General features: G+C 40.1%; 3 protein-coding genes across 3 annotated transcripts; 1 reads left to right on the forward strand and 2 right to left on the reverse strand.

The window, feature by feature from the left end:
• Positions 1 to 3,188: 3,188 nt before the first annotated feature.
• Positions 3,189 to 16,443, forward strand: OR10S1 (olfactory receptor family 10 subfamily S member 1; the record flags this gene model as incomplete). The annotated part of the gene is made up of 2 exons (XM_082750777.1): positions 3,189 to 4,403; positions 16,363 to 16,443. One exon carries the CDS (start codon positions 3,189 to 3,191, stop codon positions 4,155 to 4,157), a length of 969 nt encoding a protein of 322 aa, XP_082606903.1. The 3' UTR covers positions 4,158 to 4,403; positions 16,363 to 16,443.
• Positions 16,300 to 17,229, reverse strand: LOC309858092 (olfactory receptor 8B3-like; the record flags this gene model as incomplete). Its single annotated transcript, XM_082750781.1, has 1 exon — positions 16,300 to 17,229. The coding sequence occupies one exon, from the start codon at positions 17,227 to 17,229 to the stop codon at positions 16,300 to 16,302; it is 930 nt and encodes a 309-aa protein (XP_082606907.1).
• A 3,242-nt stretch (positions 17,230 to 20,471) lies between these two features.
• OR4D5 (olfactory receptor family 4 subfamily D member 5) lies at positions 20,472 to 21,416 on the reverse strand (the record flags this gene model as incomplete). Its single annotated transcript, XM_082750778.1, has 1 exon — positions 20,472 to 21,416. One exon carries the CDS (start codon positions 21,414 to 21,416, stop codon positions 20,472 to 20,474), a length of 945 nt encoding a protein of 314 aa, XP_082606904.1.
• Between the last annotated feature and the right edge of the window lie 2,026 nt (positions 21,417 to 23,442).

Genomic DNA, 23,442 nt, shown 5'->3' on the forward strand with positions numbered 1-23,442 from the left:
TAACCAAAGCTAGTACAATTTGAATAATAAAATAAATAATTACCATGTTGGATATTTAATCTCAGGATCAAATGTGTATCCATGAGCCCCTATCTATGTAAGCTATTGAATAAATAAATAAATAAATAAATGGGAGGAAGAATCACTTATTCCTTATAGAAATTCCAGTTAATAATCTAGAAGATCAAGGGAAATTTGAAAATCACCATTAGACTAACAACAAAGTAATAATATTTTCAGGCAAAATACACAAATATCTTCTAAAATAAGTGAGTGAAAGATTGATAGGATATGGAATTTAAGCTTAGTCTCAAAGACCCCCCCCACAGAGACATGTCACATAATATAATAAAACATACTATAATATATAATATTTTATATATATATAATAAAACATACTGACATCATGTATATTCTGAAATGCCCTAGAAAGGATAAATCTTCATTTCTCTTCTGTAGCTTCCTGATTATGGAAATGCCAATCATTAGGTAAATTTATGTTTAACTTTTTAAGTAACTGCCAAACTGTTTTCCAAAGTGGCTATACCATTTTGTATTTTCTCTAGCAACGTATACAGGTTTCAGTTTCTCTACATCCAATAACACTGCATACCATTTGTCTTACTGTGTGTGTGTGTGTGTGTGTGTGTGTGTATAACATCCATTCCAGTGAGTGTGACAAGAGAAAATCTCAAACAAAATTGGCCAAAATATCAGGGATACACATCTACCACTGATATAAAAGACGTTGTGATATATTTATCTATCCAACATTGAAATGGGCTTTCTGGTGAAAGAGGGATTACTCTGTTATGGAATTTTTTCAACCAGAAGCGATAGCATTTTTTTTCAGGAGCACCATGGGAAATACTACTGCATTGAATAAATTAGTGAAAATGAAGAAATGAAAGGTCGTATGTTATGTTCCTGCTACATTCTAAGTAAAATAATAATTATCACAAATGATGATATCCTCATTTTTATTGTGAGAAATGGAGGAACAGAGAAATTCAGCACCAGGATCCCGTTCTTTCAGCTAATGAGTGCCTGACCAGGGATTTATTTTTATTTTATTTTTTATTTTTATTTTATTTTATTTATTTATTTGTCAGAATGAGAGAGAGATTATTTATTTGTCAGAAAGTCAGAGAGAGAGAGAGGGGAGCAGCAGACAGAGGGAGAGGCTCCCTGCTGAGCAAGGAGCACAACTCAGGACTTGACCCCAGAACCCTGGGAAGCTGAAGGCAGAGGCTTAACCCACTGAGCCACACAGGCATCCCCTGACCAGGGATTTAAACTCGAGTCTATAAAAATCAAAATAAACTTCACTCCTTAATATTTTGACTGCTTTATCCCCAAAATGTTCATGGGAAACTAAAGAAGAAGGCATGAGATATTTTCCCTGTGGGAAGACATGATATATGCATACGGAACACTGAAGTAGTAGAGACACTACATGCTTAGGTATTTATTTATAATTATCACAAATACTGTAGGTTTCAGGAATGAATAAATTAGTGTGAGATAAAGTATTCATAAAGTATTTAATGTTCAAACTTAAGTACAAAGAGTAGATTTGTGAGAGATTAAATGAATTTCATTCATGTTAAAAAATGGAATGCAGTGATGAAATCAGAGAGAGACTATGGCAAATTGCACAGAAGATGAGGCAAACTGCATCCCTAGATAAGAGAGATTTCTTTGAGGGGTTGTAGGAGATAAGGATTTTGTGATAATAATGGAAATAATGTGTAGATAACTTTGACTCTCAGACAGCAATACAATTTATGCCTTAGGCAGTGGGGAACAGTAAAGAACAGAGATAAATTAAACAATGTTTCTGTAAGAAGACTGACAAAGAAACTGACTAGAGAACCATGTTACACATTTGGGAACTGAGAGAGAGCTGGGACACAATACCGTTGTGAATTCTAGGTATAAAACATGCACATAGAGTCCATGGGAATTGAAGATACAATAGAAATTAGGAGTTATTTCTTTTTTAAAGATTTAATTATTTATTTGACAGAGAGAGAGAGATCACAAGCAGGCCGAGAGGCAGGCAGAGAGAGAGGAGGAAGCAGACTCCCTGCTGAGCAGAGAGCCAGATGCAAGGCTCGATCCAGGACTCTGGGATCATGACCTGAGCTGAAGGCAGAGGCTTAACCCACCTTGAGCCACTCAAGCACCCAGGAGTTTGGTTTTTTGTTCTTTTGATTTTTAAGATTTATTTATTTATTTATTTATTTGAGGGGATTTGAGAGAGCACAAGGGGCTGAGAGAGAGGGACAAGCAAACTCCCCCCACTGCCATGCACAGGGCTCAATCCCAGGACCCTGGATCCATGACCTGAGCTGACTGAGCCATCCAGGTACCCCAGAAATCAGGAGTTTAGAGATAATCTTCACATAATGCAACATCTAGGTTTAGGAGATAAAGGATGAAAAGGATTGAAGAAAACTCTTGGATTTCAACTCCAACCCAAAGTAAAGGCATGGAAAAACATTTCCTAAAAGGCTGAAACAAAGATGTACAGGAAGAGCAAAAAATATACTTAAGTATTTGTCCTTCTAATTATGCAGTCAATTCTCTAAGGCTTCTTTGTCATACACTTGAGAGTTAGCTATGGGTCGCTGTTAATTCCAAAAATTCCCTCTGGGTGAGGAATGGATGGAACTGCTGGGTGTCTGGCTGACGTAACAGCCCCCCCACACACTCTGGGTAAGTATCCCCCAAAGATGGGCTACAGCTCCCTAGCATCACTCGGTAATAAGAGCCGGCTTAGCCACATCTGCAGTACGGCAGAGTAAATTAGGAAAGTGAAGGCATCACAATTCTGAAATATTTGCGGGATTGATATGGTCCACAAGAGTAGGATTTACAATCCATACTTATATTGGTGCTATCTAGGAGATGCATTTCTCCAAGTAATTATTACAGTCCTTTATGTACCTCAAAGGATTGTAGGTCCCCCATATTGAAAAAGTCATTTCTGAAACAACAGCAAGAAAACAACAGATCAAAAGAGTGAAATGAACCTGTATATCTTTCTCTCGTGTAGGGCGCAAGACCAAGCCAGCACAGTCCGACAGCACATGACATTTCAGCTAAGAGAGATGGCTGTTCATTACATTTGTTGATATCAGTTTTGTTACAAAGGGGTAACTAACCGCTTCGTGTGTGAGAAGATGGCCATTGAGACAGAGGACCCCAACCAGACCGTGGTGAGCCACTTCTTTCTGGAGGGTCTGATGTACACAGCTGAACATCCTAGCCTCTTCTTCCTCCTCTTCCTCCTCATCTACAGCATCACCTTGACCGGGAATCTCCTTATTCTCAAAACTGTGGGCTCTGACCCTCACCTCCGCTCCCCTATGTACCACTTCCTGGGGCACCTCTCCTTCCTGGATGCCTGTTTGTCCACAGTGACGGTGCCCAAGGTCATGGCAGGCCTCCTGACTGCGGATGGGAAGGTGATTTCCTTTGAGGGCTGCGCTGTACAACTTTACTGCTTCCATTTCCTGGCCAGCACTGAGTGCTTCCTATACACAGTCATGGCCTATGACCGCTACCTAGCTATCTGTCAGCCGCTACACTACCCAGTGGCCATGAACAGACGCATGTGTGCGGGGCTGGCTGGACTCACTTGGACCATAGGTGCTGTGCACTCTGCAATCCACACCTCCCTCACCTTCCGCCTGCTCTACTGTGGTCCACACCACATTGCCTACTTCTTCTGCGACATCCCCCCGGTGCTGAAGCTGGCCTGCGAAGACACCACCATTAATGAGCTCGTCATGCTGGCCAACATTGGCATCGTGGCTGCAGGCTGCCTGATTCTCATCGTCGTATCCTACGTCTTCATCGTCGCGGCGGTGCTGCGCATCCGCACTGCCCAGGGCCGGCGGCGCGCCTTCTCCACCTGCTCATCCCACCTCACAGTGGTGCTCCTGTACTACGTGCCACCTGTCTGCATCTACCTGCAGCCTCGCTCCGGGGGGGCAGGAGCTGGGGTTCCCGCTGTCTTCTACAGGATCATCACTCCCATGCTCAACCCTTTCATCTACACTCTGCGGAACAAGGAGGTCAAGAGGGCTCTCCAAAGGTTTCTGGGCCGAGGCTCACGAGAGTCTCCAGCAGGCGGCGCACTCCCCTGACCTGTGCTGGGATTCTTCATTTGCCTGCCAAGAAAACAACTGTTCCCAGAGCAAAATGGGGAGGGGAAATCATTCAGGTGGGAATCAGTGCAACTGAGTTTCAGCCCAGCCACGAGCTTTTCCCCCTCCCTTTGGCCAAGTGACATTTCTCAATGTCTCAGTCACAAAAGCTCCATCTATAAAATGGAAGGACCTCGTAGGTGATGTCTAAGAGTATCTTCCAGATCTATGTTTCATGGCTCAGAGGTAAGTGAAATGCTGTTCATAACCTCATTTGTTTAAATAAATGATTCTTTTTTATTTCATATACAATAATTTGATTAAATAACACATATTAAAGAATACTGACACCAATATGTAATGAACAAATAATAAATAAAACTTTACCTACACATCACCTAGCTTAAGAGAATAGACCATGCTTTCAAGAGGATAAAATACAACTACACAGAGAAAAGTGACTTGCTCAAGGCCACGTAGAAAGTGTCATTATCTTTACTTTCTCATTCAAGATGGTATATAACAAAGCAGTAGAATTAAGATGGATTTTGAGGTCAGAGCTACCAGTATTCTAATCCTGATCCCACCAGTCAGTTAGGCGTAGAATCTAATACAAATTTAATAATACTTGGTGTCTCAATGTCCTCTATTAAATGTAAAGTTAGAAAGAACTACTTTGGGACATCTGGTGGCTCAATCATTAAGTGTCTGCCTTTGGCTCAGCTCATGATCCCAGGGTCCTCCATCCAGCCCCATGTCAGGCTCCCTGCTCGGTGGGAGCCTACTTCACCCTCTCCCACTCCCTGCTTGTGTTCCCTCTCTCGCTGTATCTCTCTCTGTCAAATAAAAAAATAAAAATCTTTAAAAAAAAATACTTTGTAGGATTTTAGGAGGTTAAGTGCCTAGTGCAAAATAAATGTTCCCTTTTCTTACCAAGCCTGCAAAGGATGTCAAAGAGAACTTATTATATAAGCTAAGGTTCAATGTATTTCTGAAGAATTGGCAGGATTTTGATATCTTCATTGAACGTGGAGGAAGCAACACAAAAAATATATATATTTCTAGACTCCAAGGTAATAAATAATAACTCTAGGCTTTAGTGAGAGCAGCTTGCCTGCCACAGAAGTGGGTAGAGCTAGGCTGTGTTCAAAAAAATCTATGAATGACCCGGAAGTACTCTATAGACGGAAAAAGGGCCTTGAATGTCAGATTCAAGAGTCTGGATTATGCACCAGACATTCTGCCTCTTTATTTCTCCAGTTCTTCTATAGAAAGAAGCAGCAGCCACATTCATAAATGCTAGAACAAAAGGGACAAATGGTAGAATGACCAGTTAATAGACCACCATAACAACCTAGACATGAGAAAAACAGTGTCTAACTTGGGTAATATCATTGGAGATGGAGAGGCATTTTACAGAATTATGTTAGAGGTGTTGTAAAGGGAACAAACTGAAAAAGCATTAGAATTATAGTAGTAACCATAATCATTTTGAGCACACAAATGTATAAGGCGCTGTGCCTGTTATTTTATATTATTCCTCCTTAAAACTATATTTCAAGACAATGGTATTAATCACCTTCTACAGACAAGAAAAATGAAACTGAAGGAGGTGACATAAATTTTCCAAGATCATGCAACCAGTAATAGTTAAAGCCAGGATTTCAATTCATGTCTCTATGGCTTCAGAAACCCTGCATTTCGATTATAACTGAATACCTTAGAGAGAATTGAATCTAGCCTTCACTGTTTATAAATTCCCAATTCATTAGAGGTCTCAAGATCATGTTAGACCTTGAGCCAAGGGTAGACCTCTTTGAGATAAGGATTCCCTGAACTTTAAATAGTGCCTCGTCCTCCACAGAGGCAGGATCTGAACCTGGCATTTCTGGAACAGAAAAAATACATTAAAAAAAAAAAAAAAAAGAAAGAAGTCAGGGCGCCTGGGTAGCTCAGTGGGTTAAGCCTCTGCCTTTGGCTTAGGTCATGATCTCAGGGTCCTGGGATTAAGCCCCGCATTGGGCTCTCTGCTAAGCAGGGAGCCTGCTTCCTCCTCTCTCTCTGCCTGCCTCTCTGCCAACTTGTGATCTCTGTCTGTCAAATAAATAAATAACATCTTAAAAAAAAGAAAGAAAGAAAGAAAGAAAGAAAGAAAGAAAGAAAGAAGTGCATGGAAGATACCACACTCCGCCAAAATTCAGAGCTAATCTCCTTTGTTCTAGTATCTCAGAGTTGCCAATATATCTGTAGGAAGGCCAGAAGGAACCCAGAGAAGTTCATTATTCCCATAGAGTAGGTTTTAAACATAGGAAGAGCCAAACATAGAATGGGAGGCAGAGCTAAAACAAAGTATGGTCCTGTCCTAAAGCATTCCTCTCTATCATCAAATGGCTGCTTTGTTAAAATAATAGGATACATCACAGAAGAAGAATATGCCTGTACCATTCCAGTCCCTTCTTCTCAACTTTGGCCCTACTCTTTCTATACCTGTCTACCCAGTAAGAATCCTTTACTCTCTCAGACTCTGCTCTTCTGTCTTCATATCTGACCCGGTCAGCCTGCATCACACTGATTCATTATAGCTTTCACAATGGCACTGACACTAAAGCTGTCCTGTCTTACATAGTTATTGAATGTGTCATGTGCATAACTGGATTATAAGAACTTTAAAAGCACAGATTCCATAGACCTCATATATGTCCCAACCAAAGGTTAACTTTATAAAATATTTGTTCAACTCAATACTCAAAATTTGAAAATCAAACCAGACACTATCCATTCTTCACAAGAAGGTTATCAAGTCAGAAAATTGGTTTTTCATCCAGACAAATTGTTCCTCCCAATTATCTTCTCCTTTTAGATTATTTTGATCTTCAGTTTTGATTTTTAAATTTAGGAGACTGGATATATTTCTAATATTACAGGCTCACTTGAAATTTAAAGGAAACAGATGACAGAATTACTGAGTATGAGTTAAGATGAAAACAATATTTAACGAAAGGAGGACAACTGCATAGGGTTATCATTTTCTCAAGCTCCTGGCAATGCCAATAGGGCATAGACTGATAGTCTCTTTTTGAAAAATATGGCAAAGGGACAGGAAACAAATGCATTATTTAGGCGGGATAACTTGCCGAGAGGACATGCTACAAGAGTGACAAAGCATCCTTACAATTGGTCATCTATGGTCTGGTGCTTCTGAGGGAGAAGTTCACCAGGACCCCTGAAGGTGGAATGTGCAAAGAAATTGTGAACCGTGTGATCAGATGAACTAACTAACCTCATCGAATGAAGGACTTTGTGGCAACAGTGGCATTCAAATAATAAAGCTGCAAGTGATACATGATTTCAGTCCTGTTGTTTTCTTAATAATGTGACAATCTATAAAGCATGTAGGTGTGTCCCCCTCACCAGCAATGCTAACATTTAATAAAATAATATTTCTTGAAAATATTCTATTACTTAGTTTTTATTACCAAGTTCATATCCACTAATTGCTAAAATGGGCTTTAATGATTGCTAACAGTTGTGCTATGTAAATTAGGGTAAATATCTGAAAACATTAAAACTGGGCGGGGGGGTTGGCGCACAGACTTAGAGACACTATGACAAGGTAGTGTTTCCCCAGAATGTTGTAGAAATGTGTAAGCTTAGGAGTGAGATGTTTTACCACCCTTTAATTAAGGGAGGTTCATGATGAAATAAGGATGCCCCAAAGTTTGAGTAAAAGTCTTTGAACGTAGATCATTCTCTCTCTCCCTCTCTCTCTTTCTCCCCTAACCCTTCAATAAAGGCTTATAAATTCTAAGATATTGAGGCAGATTGTATTTTCCTAAGATGACCACAACAGTATCATCCATCCCAAACCTTCTTCTTGAAAAGAAATGAAGACACTTTCCATCAAGAGCTAAGGGGTCTGTTCCCCAACACTCCCCCTCCCCACCCTGCCTTCTGAATTTGGAAGATGCTAGGTGACTTCTCAGGTTGGATATGCAGCCTTGCCCTGGCTCTTGAATGCACCTACTCTTGGAACTATTCACCATGCTCTGAGACAGGGCAAATAGCCATGGGCCACAGAAAGAGACGTATGTAGAGAGGTTCACATGAAGATGTTCTGACGCCCTGGGCCCACTGCAGCTAAGTTCTCAGAGACAACAGTGAGTACAGGTTTCCCAGCCATAGGACTGAGCCATCGAACCTCGGGCTGCCCCAGGGACTACCAAGTGAAGGGGAGATGAGCCTTTATCATGATACCTGGCACAAATTCCAGACTTGTGACTAAATCATTAATTGTTGTTGTCTTAAGATGCTAAATGTTGGGATGTTTTGTTACATAGCAAAAAATTAACAGAGCACGATTTATGCCTACTCACTGCCACTAACATATACTGCTACTAACATATACACACAGACATGAGTATAGTATCTTCTCCAGGAACCATTGGTTGTGCTCCCAAATAATTTACCCATTGTTCTTTATATTCTGTTCCCTCACATCTTATAGTAGTAGAACAAACTGATTCCAAAGTTAGCAGAAGGAAGGATATAAAGATTAGAGTAAAAATAAAATACAAAACAAGGAAACAATAGGAAAAAATCTACAAAACTAAGGGTTGGTTTTTTGAAAAGATAAAATTGACAAACCCCTAGCTCAACTAAGGAGAAAAAGAGAGAAAACTCAAAGAAATAAAATAAGAAACTTTACAACTGATGGCCCGAAATTAAAAAGATCATGAGGCACTATTATGAGCAAATATAGACCGGCAAATTTTGCAATGCAGAATAAATGGATAAATTCCAGGAAACATAAAACTTACCAAGACTAAATTATGAAGAAATAGAAAGTCTGAATAGATCTATTAACAAATCTGCAGGTTAGAGAAGTACTCAAAAACCTCCCAACAAAGAAAAGCTCAGGACCATAATGCTTGACAGATTAATTCTACCAAACATTTAAAGAAGAATTAATACCAGTCTTTTTTAAGCTCTTGGGTGAGAGAGTCAATGGTCGATGGTGGGAATCAGGTATCTTACTGTGAGAACTGGCAGCTTACAAACAAGCGAGCAGAGAAAACACGTAGTACTAGATTAGAACAGGAGTCATCAGTATGCACACGTTTAACTGAATATAACCACAGATGACTGCATACGGACATATTTATTGATAGGTATCAGCTTAGAGGGCCTAGAAGCAGTGATACCCTAGTAGCAGCAAGAACATTTCATGCCCAGATATTGGTTTCTAATGATGATCTGCAATGAAAGAAACCAGGAAAGGAACTCGGGCAGGAAAGATGAGCATCTTCTGGTGCTAGAAAGCAAAGAAGTGCTAAACTACACACACACATGGTTATGTCAAAGAGACACAAGAACTGGGACACCTGGGACAGTGGGTTGAGTTTTTGACTCTTGACTTTGGCCCAGGTCATGATCTGGTTGTGGGATCAACCCCCACATCAAGCTCCATGCTCACCAGGGAGTTTGCTTGGGATTCTCTCTCTCTCCCCCTGCCCTTCCCCCACTCAAATAAATAGATCTTTAAAAAATAAAAATAAAAAGAGACACAAGAGGGTGCCTGGGTGGCTCAGTGGGTTAGGCCGCTGCCTTCGGCTCAGGTCATGATCTCAGGGTCCTGGGATCGAGTCCCGCATCGGGCTCTCTGCTCAGCAGGGAGCCTGCTTCCTCCTCTCTCTGCCTGCCTCTCTGCCTACTTGTGATCTCTCTCTGTCAAATAAATAAATAAAATCTTTAAAAAAAAAAAAAAAGAGACACAAGAACCAATTGAAAGTGTTCTCAATAGCCAAAACTTGAATAATTTGAGTAACAGAATAAATAAAGCAGTAATGGAATAAAATTTAATATATAAAATAAATGTCCATCTCTCCATCATGATATAAATAAATGATTAAATAAGTAGAGGGATAATAAAATGAAAAAATCCGTGGTGCAGAAGTCGAAGAAACAGAAAAAAAGAAATAATAGAGTTAAGAGCAAAAATATTTGAACTATAGACAACATTTGCAAGCCACATATCCAACAAAGACTTCCTGGTATGTATCTAGAAAGTATTTTTAAAGAGAAAAAGAAAAGTACTAAAACTCAGTGGCAAAAACATGAATAATGAAACATTCCTATTAGAAAATGGATAAAAGATGTGAAAAGACAGATCAATGAAGAGGACATATACCTGCAAAATAAGCACATAAAAATATGTTCAATATCATCAGGAATGAGGGTGATATAAGTTAAAACCACAATGAGACATTTCACATCATCAGAATGACCAGAATAAAATACAGTGACAATATGAAATATGGCACAGATATGGAGAAGCTGGGTTATTCATATATATATATATATATATATATTGCTGGAGGGAATGTAAAATGGTACTACAGCCACTTTGTTAACTAACTAGAATTTAAATAAAAACTTGAAACCATTTTGAGTTTATCTTTGTGCATGGTGTAAGAGAATGGTTGAGTTTCATTCTTCTACATAAAGCTGTCCAATTTTCCCAGCACCATTTATTGAAGAGACTGTCTTTTTTCCACTGTATATATTTTCCTGCTTTGTTGAAGATTATTTGACCATAGAGTTGAGGGTCCATATCTGGACTCTCTACTCTATTCCACTGGTCTATGTGTCTGTTTTTATGCCAGTACCATGCTGTCTTGTTGATCACAGTTTTGTAGTAAAGCTTGAAATCAAGTACTGTGATGCTGCCAGTTTTATTTTTGTTTTTCAGCATTTCCTTAGTGATTCAGGGTCTCTTGTGATTCAATACAAATTTTATGATTATTTGCTCCAGCTCTTGAAAAATTCCAGTGGAATTTTGATTGGAATGGCATTAAAAGTATAGATTGCTCTAGGCAGTATAGACATTTTAACAATATTTATTCTTCTGATCTAAGAGCATGGAATGGTCTTCCATCTTTTTGTGTCTTCTTCAGTTTCTTTCACGAGTGTTCTGTAGTTCCTCGAGTACAGAAAAAGACCTCAACGTGAGACAGGAATCCATCAGAATCCTAGAGGAGAACATAGGCAGTAACCTTTTTGATATCAGCCACAGCAACTTCTCTCAAGATATATCTCCAAAGGCAAAGGAAACAAAAGTGAAAATGAACTTTTGGGACTTCATCAAGATCAAAAGCTTCTGCACAGCAAAGAAAACAGTCAACAAAACAAAGAGGCAACCCCCAGAATGGGAGAAGATATTTGAAAATGACAGTATAGACAAAAGGTTGATATCCAGGATCTATAAAGAACTCCTCGAGCTCAACACACACAAAACAGATAATCATATCAAAAAATGGGCAGAAGATATGAACAGACACTTCTCCAATGAAGACATACAAATGGCTATCAGACACATGAAAAAATGTTCTTCATCACTAGCCATCAGGGAGATTCAAATTAAAACCACACTGAGATACCACCTTACACCAGTTAGAATGGCCAAAATTAGCAAGACAGGAAACAATGTGTGTTGGAGAGGATGTGGAGAAAGGGGAACCCTCTTATACTGTTGGTGGGGATGCAAGTTGGTGCAGCCACTTTGGAGAACAGTGTGGAGATTCCTCAAGAAATTAAAAATATAGCTTCCCTATGACCCTTCAATTACACTACTGGATATTTACCCCAAAGATACAGATTTAGTGAAAAGAAGGGCCATCTGTACCCCAATGTTTATAGCAGCAATGGCCACAGTCACCAAACTGTGGAAAGAACCAAGATGCCCTTCAATGGACGAATGGATAAGGAAGATATGGTTCATATACACTATGGAGTATCATGCCTCCCTCAGAAATGATGAATACCCAACTTTTGTAGCAAAATGGACAGGACTGGAAGAGATTATGCTGAGTGAAATAAGTCAAGCAGAGAGAGCCAAATGTCATATGGTTTCACTTATTTGTGGAGCATAACAAATAACATGGAGGACATGGGGAGATGGAGAGGAGAAGGGAGTTGAGGGAAATTGGAGGGGGAGATGAACCATGAGAGACTATGTACACTGAAAAACAAAGACCCTCCATACTGTTTTCCACAGTGGCTGCACCAATTTGCATTCCCACCAACAGTGTAAGAGGGTTCCCCTTTCTCCACATCCTTACCAACATCTTTTGTTTCCTGTGTTGTTAATTTTAGCCATTCTGACAGGTGTGAGTGATATCTCATTGTAGTTTTCATTTGTATTTTCCTAATGTGAGTGATGTTGAAGATTTTTTAATGTGTCTCTTAGCCATTTGTATGTCTTCTTAGGAAAAATGTCTACTCGGGTCTTCTGCCCATTTTTAAAATGGATTGTTTTGAAGGGGTGTTGAGTTTTTGTTTTTGTTTTTGTTTTTATTTTGAGAGAGAAAGGAAGAGTGTGTGTATATGCACAAACAGGAGGAGGTGCAGAAGGAGAGAGAAAATCCCAAGCAGGTTCCTCACTCAGCTCAGATCCCAAGGTGGGGCTCGATCTCAGGACCCTGAGATTGTGAACTGAACCAAAATCAAGAGATGGAACCCTTAACTGACTGAGCCACCCGGGCACCTCAAGTGTTGAGCTTTGTAAGTTCTATAAGTTTTATAAATTGAGTTTTATAAGAATGTCCAATGGAAAAAAGACTGTTGCTTCAAAAAATGGTGTTAGGAAAACTGAACAGCAACATGCAAAAGAATGAAACTGGATCACTTTCTCACACCATAGACAAAAATAAATTCAAAATGGATGAAAGACCTAAATGTGAGGCAGGAAACTATCAGATTCCTAAAGGAAAATACAGACTGCAACCTCTTTGACCTCAGTTGGAGCAACTTTTTACTAGATGTCTCCTGAGGCAGAGAAAACAAGCAGAAATGAGCTATTGGAACTTCATCAAGATAAAATGCTTCTGCACAGTAAAGGAAACAATCAACATCACTAAAAGGCAACCTTTGGAATGGGAGAAGATATTTGCAAATAACATATCTGATAAAGGGTTAGTATCAAAAATCTATAAAGAATTTCTCAAACTCAATTCCAATTTTGAAGTCTATATCCACTAACAATATACTTCAGGAATAAAGAGGAAATAAATATATTTCCAGATGAAGGAAATCTAACATAATTGGTCTTCCACATACCGACCCTTTCAGAATGGCTAAAAAAGTATATGGAACATAAGGGAAATGACCACAGGAGGAAGTCTAGACTAAACTCCAGGAAGGAAGAAATGTTGACTGTGGAAAATATAGATAAATAAAATAGACTATCTTCATGATTTTTTAAACATTTTTTGACATTTGAAGCAAAAGTAATTACACCACCTGATATGTATGTATGTATGTATGAAGAGGAAATACTAAAGACAGGGTTTTTTTTTTTTTTTTTAAATGGGAAAGAGTAAAAGGAAGTAAATAGAAGCAAGTTTTCTACACTTTACTCCAAGTCACAAAATGTCAATACTATGTAACATGTACATGTAGACTATGTAAGTTACATGTGTATATTGTGCTAACTAGAGTATACAGACAGGTACTTCAAATCACTAAGTATAAATCAAAGCTGAATTCTGAGAAAGGTCAAGTAATTGATAGGAAGGCAAGAAAAGAAGCAGAGAAAAAGAATATATCAAGGATATATCAAGAAACAGTGGAAACAATAGAAAACAACACAATGGTAGAGTAAGCCCTCAGACATCAAGAGATCAATAATGGTCTAAATTAGTTAAATGGAGATTTAATTAAAAAGCAGAGATTTTCAGGGTGCCTGGGTGGCTCAGTCAGTGAAGCATCTGCCTTTGACTCAGATCATGATCCCAGGATGGTAGGATCAAGTCCCACATCAGGCCCTCTGCTCAGTGGGGATCCTACTTCCTAACACCCCCTGCTCCCTCTTTCTAGCACTCCCTCTCAAATAAATAAATAAAAATCTTAAGAAAAAAAAAAAGCAGAGACTTTCAAGTTTCATTTAAAAAACAACCCAAACGTGCTACCTACAAGAAACTTGCTTCAAATACAACAATGTAAGTAGGCTGAAAGAATGAAAAATTATAAACCATAAAAACGTAATAAGTTGCAAGGGTAGTTTATATTTTCTTAACACAGGTCCATTATCTGATCTGTATTTCCTTGGTTTATCATTTATGACTTTTCATTTTTTTAACTGCGTCTTATGACAGAATATTGAATAGAGAAATAGCCAAATCAGGAAAAATCACAGTCATGAAAAGGCCAGCGTAGGGGATATAGTCAATAATATTGTAACAACATTGTGTGGTTGCAGGCAGTAACTAAATTTTTCATGGTGATCGTTGCATCATGCATAGAATTATCAATTCTCTATGTCATACATCTAAAACTAATATAACACTGTATGTCACCTACACTTCAATTAGAAAAAAGAAAATAAGCACAATATTTAACTAGATATTTCAAAGAAGATATATAATTGGCTAGTAGACATACACAAAAATTGTCAGTATTATTCATTAAGGACGTGTAAATTAAAACCAAAATGAGATACTACTGCACACCCACCAGAATGACTATGATTAAGAAGACAGATGTTACCAAGTGTTGGCAAAAACGTGGAAAAAAATTATCATATCTTGCTGGTGGGAATATAACAATAGTAGAATCTCTTTCGAAAAGAGTTGGGCAGTTTCTTAAAAAGTTAAAGAATTTTCATTTCACCCACAATTCCATTCTTTCACTTAACTCACTCAGAAGCAGCGCCCAAAGATCTATACATCTCCCTACTTCACTACTACCTCTGGACCCAGATATCTCTGTTGACTTATCTTGAATCTGAATTACTTTTCATCAAAGGATACTGGACTATTAGATATCCAAATACAAAAATTTTACTCAGATCAACAGCCCACACCAAATAGAAAAAGCAATTCAAAACAGATCATGAATTTAAATGTCATAATACTTAGAGAAGAAAACATAACAGAGAAATCTTGGAACTCTGGGATGAGCAAAGGATCTCTTAAATATGAAACCAGAAGTTCAATCCATAAGAAAAGATTGAGACATTAGAATTTATCAAAATTGAAATTCTCTGCTCTTTGAGAGACACTATTAAGAGAATGAAAACACAAGACAGATTGGGAGAAAATATTTAAATCACATGTCTGATATACTTTGCATTCAGAATAGATCAAGAAATCCCAAAAAATGAGCTTTGTAAGTTCTTGAGACTAAGTAAACAAACAACACGATATGCCCTATAAGCCCACACGCATTGCCTGTCTCACTTACCACTATATCTGCAGTGTTTAACAATGGAGCCTGGTGCAGGATAGATGCTCAGTCTCTATGAATAACTATACTGTTTGCGCCATTAACCCTCTGAGACAAAAGGGGCAGTGGAAATCATAAAGGGAAAATGCTGACTGCTAAAAGAATTAGAGATTTTTAAGTCTATTTGAGAAAAGGACAAAAATTCTTCTACTAATATAGCTTCTCCTATTATCTATATTTCCTGCCCTGAAATTCCAAGAGGGAAAACCCAGTGTAGGCTCGTTTTTATTCCTGACGGCTCTAAAAAGGTTATCTTAGTTTCTTGTCCTTAGGATCTAGGATCAGAAGGAAATCTCCCTTTGCCACACTCCCTTGAGACCTGAGACTAGAAGGAGAAGAGGATCTTTCTATTTTTATCTTCTTTGGGGAAACAAAGGACTCTCCTTAAACAAAATGCCCTACAGCAATGTAATAGACCTCTCTCATTTCCACCACAGCCTTTCAATAGAGGTTTATTGAGTGAATGAATGAAGGAATGAATGGCCACATCTCAAGTCCACCCAAGTCCATATACCCATGACATATCTTCACAAGAATTCCAGACATGTCTCAGTCAAAAATCTCACACTTTACCATTTCTGAATTTACCAACATTCAAGCTTTTATACTTAAAATTTATAACTTCTGAAAATGAGCTGAAGAATGACAAAGGAACTCCTTTTAACTTTCTATGAAAAGACAGAGGACTGGTCCTCCTCCTCCTTATATTGTCTTTGTGAAATGATTTATACATAATTAACTCAGTTTACCTTATTATTTGAATCATTTGCATTCCTATTTTGATTGTTTACTGTTCTCTCTGTAACTTCATACATTGTGTGCCCCTCCTAGGTCTGGCATCTATACCTAACCGAGTTTCCATTTATGAGAACATCCTTTTCTTCAAAGTCGTACTCAGTGCAATTTTAACATCTTTGTTCCTCAGACTATAGATGAAAGGATTCATCATTGGCCCCACGATGGTATAAAAAACTGTGGATACTTTATCTTGATCCAGAGACCCAGCAGATGGCTTAAGATACATGAATGCTGATGATCCAAAGAAGAGAGAAACAGTAACGATGTGGGAGCTGCAGGTACTAAAGGCTTTGGACCGGCCCTCGGAAGAACGGATGTGGAAGATGCTGGAGAGGATCAAGGCATAAGAAACGGAGATGGTGAGGCTGGGCACTATTACGTTGATGCCTACCACAATGAAAACCACTAGCTCGTTGATGTAGGTGCTTGTGCAGGAGAGCCGGAGGAGAGGAGGTATGTCACACATGTAATGATTGATGATGTTGTCACGGCAGAAAGTGAGTCTCAGCATGCACCCAGTGTGGGCCACAGCACCCGCAACCCCCATCGCATATGTTCCCGCCATCAGCGTGAAGCAGACCCGATGGGACATGATGGCCTTGTAAAGCAGGGGCTTACAGATGGCCACATAGCGGTCATAGGCCATGGACGTCAAAATACAGCACTCGTCAATAACAAAGAAGGAGAAGAAACAGAGCTGTGTCATGCACTCTGCGTAAGAGATGATGTTCTCTGTTACAAAACCCATCAGCATTCTAGGGATTATGACAGACGAGAAGCAGAGATCAATGAAGGAAAGGTTGAAGAGGAAGTAGTACATGGGGGTGTGCAGGTGAGGGTTCAGGCCAATCAGAATAATCAAGCCCATGTTCCCCACCATGGTGACCACGTAGATTCCTAAGAAAATGAAGAAGAAAGGCAGCTGGAGTTCTGGCTGTTGTGTTAAACCCAGCAGGATAAACTCGGTCACTAAAGAGTCATTTCTTGCAGCCATTCTTCCCTAAGGCATATCTGTCAGAACAGGACAAAGGGTGACATTGCAATGAGTAACCAGCTCTCCCCGCCAATCCCCCCATATTGAGACTGAGACCCAGAATGAGAGAATGAACCCAAAGCCACCCTGCTGTGTGCCTTTGCTGTCTCCACTGTAAAGTCTGAGGGGTGGTTCAAAGATGTGTATCAAACACGCTAACAGGTGAGTGCCCTCGGTGTGAGGCTGAGGAACCCTGTGACCAATCAGGGCTACAAAGTCTGTGTTCCACTCCTGATTTGACTGTCCACCAGCCCCACCTAATGGCCCATGGCTGCCTCCACAGGGAGGAGATGAGGGCATCTCAAATCTTCAGCTGCCATAGCTGAGGCTGGGAAGAAAGAGAATAGGACAGATCAAATCAACACTCACCCTTCAATGTAGGACCTTGCTAACCTCTCTCCCTTATTCCCAAGGAGACACAAGTGGCTCTGATGAATTTCAGAGGTGAGCAGCCCGGAACGGAGATCCTTCTTCTTTGTTCCTTTTTTGTTTTGACCGAGGGAACCAGGACACTGACCTCTGACGAGCCATGACTTACAGATGATGATTTCTGACAGTGGCTTTGACCAGAGTGGTTTTCTCCAGACAAGAGGGTAGTAAATAGCACCCTGCCCGTGCCCAAAGAGCCCCATGCTAATATGACCCCAAGGGTTTTCATGAATTAGGAAATCCTAGGGACCTGATTAAAATGGGAAGATGGTTCTCCCAATGTTTTCCCCAGAGATCAGGCTTTGTAGCAAAGAGACATTATCTACTGTGCATGTATAGCCCAAGTTCATCATAGGAACACTGATTTCTTAGAATATACCATTTTTCACACCTTTTGGGGTTGCCTAATCGGGCACATCCCCAAATAGAAAAGCAGATGTTCCTTCCTGCATCCTGGTTAGAGGGAGACTAGTGGTTTTGAGAGAATCAAGTAGGAAGCTGCCACCTGGCCTAGATGCTGGCTATGACTTTGACTACGACTGGCAGCGACGACTGAGAAAAATGGACAATATGTAGTTTGGAAGCAGACTTGGTAAGATGGGCACTGCTCCTGCCCACAGAGATCTCACGGCCTATGAAAGAGCTGGTAAAGGGACTAAGTTATTAAAAGGGGGAGGGGAATCCTAAGGGAGACTGAGGTATTTTCTGAAGAGAATGACCTCCTATTTAAGGGGACTATGTACATTTTTATGTGTACTGGACCTGCCTAAATTTTAGCTCTTTTCCCTTACTATCCAGCCAGATGAAAATCATTTGGGTTACTAGCGGGGGGGGGGGGGGGGATGGAAGAAGAAGAAGAAGAAGAAGAAGAAGCTGCATTTTATTTGCACTTGTATGTCCTCTTCAGTGTATCTGTACATATGACTTATATAAATCAAGATCTGACTCTGCTACAAGTCCAAGGTATAGTGGCAGGAGAATTAAACTCTTCCTACTAAACTAAACTATACAGAAAGAGAACTCTGACTTGAGTCTTCTGATTCCAAAATTATCTTTTCACTAAAAGATATTCTTTTTAAATAGATTATGTGTTTGCTCTGCTATACGAACACCTCTTCCAACTTTCCAACTTGTTTTCTCCTAGACCTGTGTCTTTCCTCTTTCAAGCTTGACCCATGCTCTAGGCCCTGGATACTAAACATTCCCTCTCAGCTGGCTATCATCAAGGAAAGGAACTTTGCTTATACTAATTTACTTACTAAGGTATAAGGAATGGGTGATGACTTAATGCTATGATTACAGACGCTTGTTAAATATCATCCTTTTTCCATCCCACATCCATGGTAGGTGTCACCAATTGATTAAATAACATTCAACATAAATAACACATTGCTTTGTTTTATTGTAAAACTGATTCTCAGGTATGGGAGTGAAGATAAAAAAAAAAGTGCAGGTCCTATGACAAAGGTAAGAAGCCAGATGGTTAACTTGGTGGTAGGAGACGCAGGAATATGGATCAGGGAGTTAAGATGTGAGGGGGGGTAATAGACCGCGTAAGAAAAGACCATGACTGTTTCTCCATTCCCTTTTAAGTTGCAATAGAACTTCTAGGGGTACTTGTGTATTATCTTGTACCACTCCTTATTTAGGGACTGAAGGATAATCTACCTTTCCACTTTATAACCCAATTCTGCATTTTTCATTGTGTTTAGTTGTCAACAAATGATCTTTTACTCTGTGTCCCCAACACTCCAAAATCCAGTCTGTTTCGCTCTCCCAACTACAAGAGACCGAGACCAAGTTAGAATATTTTATCTCTGCCCACGATGCCAATTTAACTGGCACAAACTCAAAAAGACATAGTGACCCTTAGTAGCTACAAAGACCTTTAGATATTATCCAGAACTTGGGTTCCAAAGTTACACAGAAACAAGCTCTAGAGACTCAAATAAATGATTCAAAGTCTCTCAGTTGCCACAGATTCATCTTTAAAATGAAGATGATAGGGGCACCTGGGTGGCTCAGAGGGTTAAGCCTCTGCCTTGGCTCGGGTCATGGTCTCAGGGTCTTGAGATCGAGCTTCCTCCTCTCTCTCTGCCTGCCTCTCTGCCTACTTGTGATCTCTGTCTGTCAAATAAATAAATAAAATCTTTTTTAAAAAAATGAAAATGACAAAATCAACGCCTGCCACATAGTAAACTCTTAACAAATATTATTTAAATTGTGATGATGGTGAATACCTTAAGTAAGAGGAGGAAGTAATTTTCCAAAGACAATTTCCTTTCTCTTCAATGACATTAAATTCAGTTAGCCTTCCCAAATCAACACCACATTTACTTTAACCTCCAGATCCTCTTGTCTCCAGGATGTTTATAATTCTTCTGAGCTCATCTGATGTATTTTGTGTCCAAGAAGAAATATCAGAAGAGAAACACCAGATGTGCCACCTCCATGAAGCTAGAACTTTCTCTGCAGGGCCAATATCATCATATGGACAAGTACCACTGAGCCAAACACCATTTATGCATAGCACCTAAGACTTCTTCTCTAGTAGGCACTTGGGAGCAGTTCTAGGATACTCATTCCATTTTCTAACTGTGTTAAGAGTTCAGGTCTCCAGAACTTGACTGTGGTTGAAAACAATAGAGAAGCAAGTAGTAGAGCAAGTAACCAAGGGGACATGTAGTTTTAGTTACTCTGCAGGTCTTCTCAAGCATGTTCCTACACTGAAGCAGCTAGCAGATTCTCAGGCCCTGCCTCTGCTAATCTGGAGGTCAGTGCTCCAGGGGACCCAGAAGGTCCTTCTGCCTCCTCCACAGCTTTTTCATCGCCACAATCACTTCCTTATTTCTCAGGGTGTAGATGGCAGGATTCAGCATGGGAGTGACCATTGTGTACAGCACAGAGACCGCCTTGTCCATAGGGAATGTCCGAAAAGGCCTTGCATAGATGTAGACACAAGGCACAAAGATTAAGGTCACTACAGCAATATGGGAGGCACAGGTGGACAGGGCTTTGCTGCGGCCTTCCCATGAGTGGCCTCGGAGCATGAATAACAGTGCCGTGTAAGATCCCAAGAGCACCAGAAAACACATCAATGTCACCAGGCCATTATTAGACACCATCAGAAGCTCTAATACAAAGGTATCTGTGCAGGCCAATTTGATCAGCTGAGGCACGTCACAGTAAAAGTTGTCCAGCTTGTCAGGCCCGCAGAATGGCAGCTGGATAGTCAGTCCAACCTGTACAATGGAGTGGATGAAGCCTCCCACCCAGGAGGCTACCATGAGGAGACCACAGACGGTCCTGTTCATAATAAGCGTGTAGCGCAAGGGCTGGGAGATGGCAACATAGCGGTCATACGCCATCACAGTCAGCAGGAAGATCTTGATGCCACCAATGAAGTGGAAGAAGAAGAGTTGAGTCAAGCAGCTGCCAAAGGAAATGACGGGGTTGCCTGAGAGCAAGTCAACCAGCATCCTAGGTGCCGTGATGGTCGAGTAGCAAAAGTCAAGGAAAGAAAGATTGCCTAAGAGAAAGTACATGGTTGTGTGGAGGTGTGGGTCAGAGGTCACGATGGCCACAATAAGGAGATTTCCCGTCACAGTCAAAAGATACACAACAGAGAAGACACTGAAGAAAAGGAACCGGAGCTCCCATACCTGGGAGAGCCCCAGGAGGACAAAGCCCGTCACCTGGGAATGATTTGCTGGATTCATCTGCTTGGTATGACCTGGTCAGTGAACCTGCTGAGGAAAATGGACATCTTCATCATGGGATCCACAAGCTTCTCTGCCCTCTCTGGGGAATTCTTCCCTGTCTCATTTACTCTCCGACAAATGCTATAAGCAGTGCGATAGGAAACCAAGCGTTTGAACATCATCTACTGTGCAGTCAAACTCCAGGGGCCTAAAACTCAGGGTAACACTAATACTGTTCCTAGTTGATGAAAATCAAAAATAATCAGGCCTCAGAAGTGATACGCAGAGAAGTGAATTCTCACTTCTCCCAGCAGTCATTCGTATAAACAGGGGCAATCTTCCCGAATTCTCTAAGTCTCACTTCCCTCCTCCATGATGTACATTAGCCAAAATGCCTGCAAGGTCTCCCATAGTCTAATATTTTGTAGCTATAGACGGCCTTTATTTAGAAAACCCAAAAAATTCCCACCAGCCAAATATTTAGACGTATAAGTGTCGTGAACTAGTGTTTTTCTAAAGTTAGATAAGAAAACAAGTGGAAGAAGCAGCTTCCTAACCGACAAGTCTGGGAAACCCAGAGAAAACTATAGTCCCCGTGGAAATGGAGGGAAAAGCAACCAGAATGTTGAACCACCCCCAAAAATTTGTGTGTCACTGCTAATTTGGGGGATATCTGCCAAAGAATAATTTCTCGTTCATATGAGAAGCAGCAAGAGAAGGCCATAAATATTAACTGAATGTTAAAAAAAAAATCATTATCTAAATGCAAAAGCTGCCTCAGCATCTTGAAAACCTTAAAAATAAAAAGGGTGCTTTTAAATAATTAGGCCGTTTTTAAATATTTAAGTGTTTTTAAAAGATACTGCGAAAACTAGCTCTTGGGGCGCTGGGTGGCTCAGTGGGTTAAAGCCTCTGCCTTCAGCTCAGGTCATGATCCCAGGGTCCTGAAATCGAGCCCCACGTTGGGCTCTCTACTCAGCAGGGAGCCTGCTTCCCCCTCCCTCTCTCTCTCTGCCTGCCTCTCTGCCAACTTGTGATCTCTGTCTGTCAAATAAATAAAATCTTTAAAAAAAAAAAAAAGAAAAGTAGCTCTTTGTAAGAATTCAAGAATAACTCTCTTCATACTCTTTAAGAGAAATGTGAAGTTATTGTTCCACACTTAATTTTTAGTATGACTTTTCAACTACATTTTCTTTCCTTTGTTCTTTCTTCATTCAATATGCATTTATTAAACAACTTTTATTTACTAAGCCCTATATTAAACAGTAAGGGTTTTAAAAAATAAGACACAAGTGACCTAACATGTTACACTCACCGTAGGACCTTCACTCCTGACACCTGCCCACCTCTCCAGTTTTGTCATTTTATACAAAGCCCCCCTCACACATACATGATGATCTAGCATACCAAGCTCTTTGAAGTTCCTTGAGTTTGCCATGCTCGCCCCATGCTTCTCTGATTTTCTTTATTAATCTCTACATACTTATTTTATCTTAATTTTAATGAAATGTTTCAAATACACAAAGTTGGGATTTCCAGTTTTAGCTTAAACATGTCTTCACATGTTCCAAGTTCTTCAACTTGGAAGTTAATACTCTCTTATCCTTGAAGCAAGAAAAATCTAAATAAAACGAAAGGCAATGACTTTTCTTGGGGCCATCAGAGAACAGAAGTCACAGAGCAAAACACTGTCCCCAAAACCTGGAGAGAGGAGGGAAGCAAGAGAGAATCATAGTAGGTGGGGAAGAAAAGAGTGAAATTGGCCTAGATAATTCTCCATTAATAAAAACAACTATTCTCTAAGATAAAAGACTTTGCTAAATCCATTCCCCACCTGGGAAAAAGACCGTCCTCCCCTTTCAGCACCCCACAGCCTTGTTGTGTTACCTAAGAGGGTGAGTGTCCAACGAGGGTCCACTAAAGATTTATGTTTAATCACAAGAGTATAGAATGCTTCTCTCCCTCAGGGACCTTACCTCCACCGCAACAGGGCTCCAGGGTGAAGACAGTGGGTTACCATGGAAACGGCTGCAAGTCACGGACT

Source organism: Mustela nivalis (assembly GCF_964662115.1).
Source record: "Mustela nivalis genome assembly, contig: HAP1_SCAFFOLD_1842, whole genome shotgun sequence".
In the NCBI taxonomy this organism is placed as follows: Eukaryota; Metazoa; Chordata; class Mammalia; order Carnivora; family Mustelidae; genus Mustela; species Mustela nivalis.